Below are 2,346 nucleotides of genomic sequence, written 5' to 3'. Positions count from 1 at the left end.
AAAAAGATTCCCAGGTGATTCTAATGTGCAGCCAAGGCTGAGAACCACTGCTCTAAATTCTTTTTTTTTTTTTAAATATATTTTTATTGATTTCAGAGAGGAAGGGAGAGGGAGAGAGAGATAGAAAGATCAATGATGAGAGAGAGTCATTGATTGGCTCCTGCATGTCCCCCACTGGGGATGGAGCCTGCAACCTGGGCATGTGCCCTGGACCAGAATCGAACCCGGGACCTTCAGTCCACAGGCCGACGCTCTATCCACTGAGCCAAACAGGCCAGGGCGTAGCCTCTAAATTCTTAACAAGGAGCCTGGCGCTCAGTACGTGATTAGCTTTTCTCTGAGTGAGTGTGAGTGTTCACAGGAGTGTTTGCATGAGTATTTCATCTGAAATATTTGTATAAATGTATTAGCATAAGTATTCACTAGAGCACACAGCTGAAACTAATATAAAATAATATCGAATGTCAACCGTGATTGACAAGTTAAAAAAAAGAAAGTTGCTTAGCCTGAGGGTAGTAGGATCTGGTCTCCATTTCAGCTCTGTGGTAAGGGAGACTCAGGCTTCGACCCTCTCTGATTGTGGTTTGGATAATACACTCTCCCCTACCCAAAACTTAGCAGAGTGGCCCACGAGCCAGGTAGCGTGTATTAAAGTCTTTTTTACTCATGTATATGAAGGAGTATTGTCATTAGCTGGTTAAAATTCTCATTTGAAACATTGTAAATTAACATATGCAACTTCAAAAGGTATGTTAAAATGTCCAAGTGGACAAATACATGAAAAAAAAAGTTAACAACAACAACAAGCCTTCGCCAGTGTATTGGGATGAGCGTTCTCTGTGCGTTCGTGTGGGCGCTCCGACTGCACAAACACCCACACGTACACTCAGTTCTTACATGAATGTCCACACGGTGTTCACGTCCGCAAGCACCACGGGTGCTTGTATGCGGGATCCGCCGCGTGTGGGCAGCAGCGGGCCCAGGTGGAGCACAGCCCCTGACCCTGAGGGAGGCTCCGCGGGCCAGGCCTGCTGTGCTCTTGGCGGGGCCGCCTCTCCCTGGGTCTGAAGCGGAACCGACTCTGGTTTGCAGTCCGAGGGCCGGGTCCTGAAGGAAGCCACCTACATCAACAAGTCGCTGTCCTTCCTGGAGCAGGCCATCGTCGCCCTCGGGGACCAGAAGCGGGACCACATCCCCTTCCGGCAGTGCAAGCTCACCCACGCCCTCAAGGACTCGCTGGGTGAGGGCCCGCTGGTGCAGGGGGAGGGAGAGGGGGTAGAAAGGTCAGTGATGAGAGAGAATCATGGATCGGCTGCCTCCTGCACGCCCCCCACTGGGGATGGAGCCTGCAACCTGGGCCTGGGCCCTGACCAGGAATCGAACCTGGGACCCTTCAGTCCCCAGGCTGACGCTCTATCCACTGAGCCACACCGGCCAGGGCTGTGATCATAGAATTGCCCCTTCCCGGTGGCATGAGCCTCGTGCAGCCTTTTCACAGAACCACGCCTAGTGCCTCTCCCTTCGCCTACAGCACGTCACCCTGTTCACTCCCAGAAGCCGGGCCTAAGCTCTGGCCTCTCCTGGGAACACCTCCGCATCCCTCTCATCCCTAAACCCGCTGGCAGAGCCTTCGTCACCTCCAGGGCCCAGTGTGGCCTCTCCCAGGACGTCCTTCCTTCCCCCACAGTCTCCCCGACGGGGTGAGGGCGGTGTCTTGTCATCCCTGTGTCCCCAGGTTTTGGGTTGGGCCTAATGACACAGTCATTGGTGTCTGGTTATTTTATATATGTATATATATATATAATTGATTTCAGAGAGGACGGGAGAAGGAGAGATAGAGATAGAAACATCAATGATGAGAGAGAACCATCGATTGGCTGCCTCCTGCACGCCCCCCACTGGGGACTGAGCCCACAACCCCGGGCATGTGCCCTTGACTGGAATCGAACCTGGGACCCTTCAGTCCCCAGGCTGACGCTCTATCCACTGAGCCAAACCAGCCAGGGCGGTGTCTGGTGATTAACTGAGTGCGACTATGAGCAAAACCTGCCCCTGCCCCTGCCCCTCCCGGCCTTACGCAGTCTCTCCTCTGCTGTTCCCCACCCTCGTGACCTCATCTACACCCAATTACCTTCTCAAAGCCCCACCTCCAAACACCACCACCTGGGGAGCTAGGACTCTAACATGTGGACATGGAGGGCACACACGCGTTCTATTCATAACCGACCCCCCCAGCCTCAAAGGATTCATGGGCTTGCGTGTCCCGCCTCCTGCAGGGGGAAACTGCAACATGGTCCTGGTGACGAACATCTACGGCGAAGCCGCCCAGCTGGACGAGACGGTACG

General features: G+C 53.8%; 1 protein-coding gene across 1 annotated transcript in view; it reads left to right on the top strand.

Moving 5' to 3' along the window:
* Positions 1-2,346, top strand: part of KIF9 (kinesin family member 9) — a 34,543-nt gene that overhangs the window by 13,097 nt on the left and 19,100 nt on the right. The window contains exons 8-9 of the mRNA XM_014540501.1: positions 1,093-1,240; positions 2,277-2,341. Of these exons, the coding sequence (XP_014395987.1) occupies positions 1,093-1,240; positions 2,277-2,341 (213 nt within the window). The remainder of the gene's footprint in view (positions 1-1,092; positions 1,241-2,276; positions 2,342-2,346) is intronic.

This window comes from Myotis brandtii, unplaced genomic scaffold, assembly GCF_000412655.1.
Source record: "Myotis brandtii unplaced genomic scaffold, ASM41265v1 scaffold246, whole genome shotgun sequence".
NCBI classification, from domain to species: Eukaryota; Metazoa; Chordata; class Mammalia; order Chiroptera; family Vespertilionidae; genus Myotis; species Myotis brandtii.
Note: the sequence above shows the minus strand (reverse complement) of the source record. Positions and strands in the feature narration are given on the sequence as shown.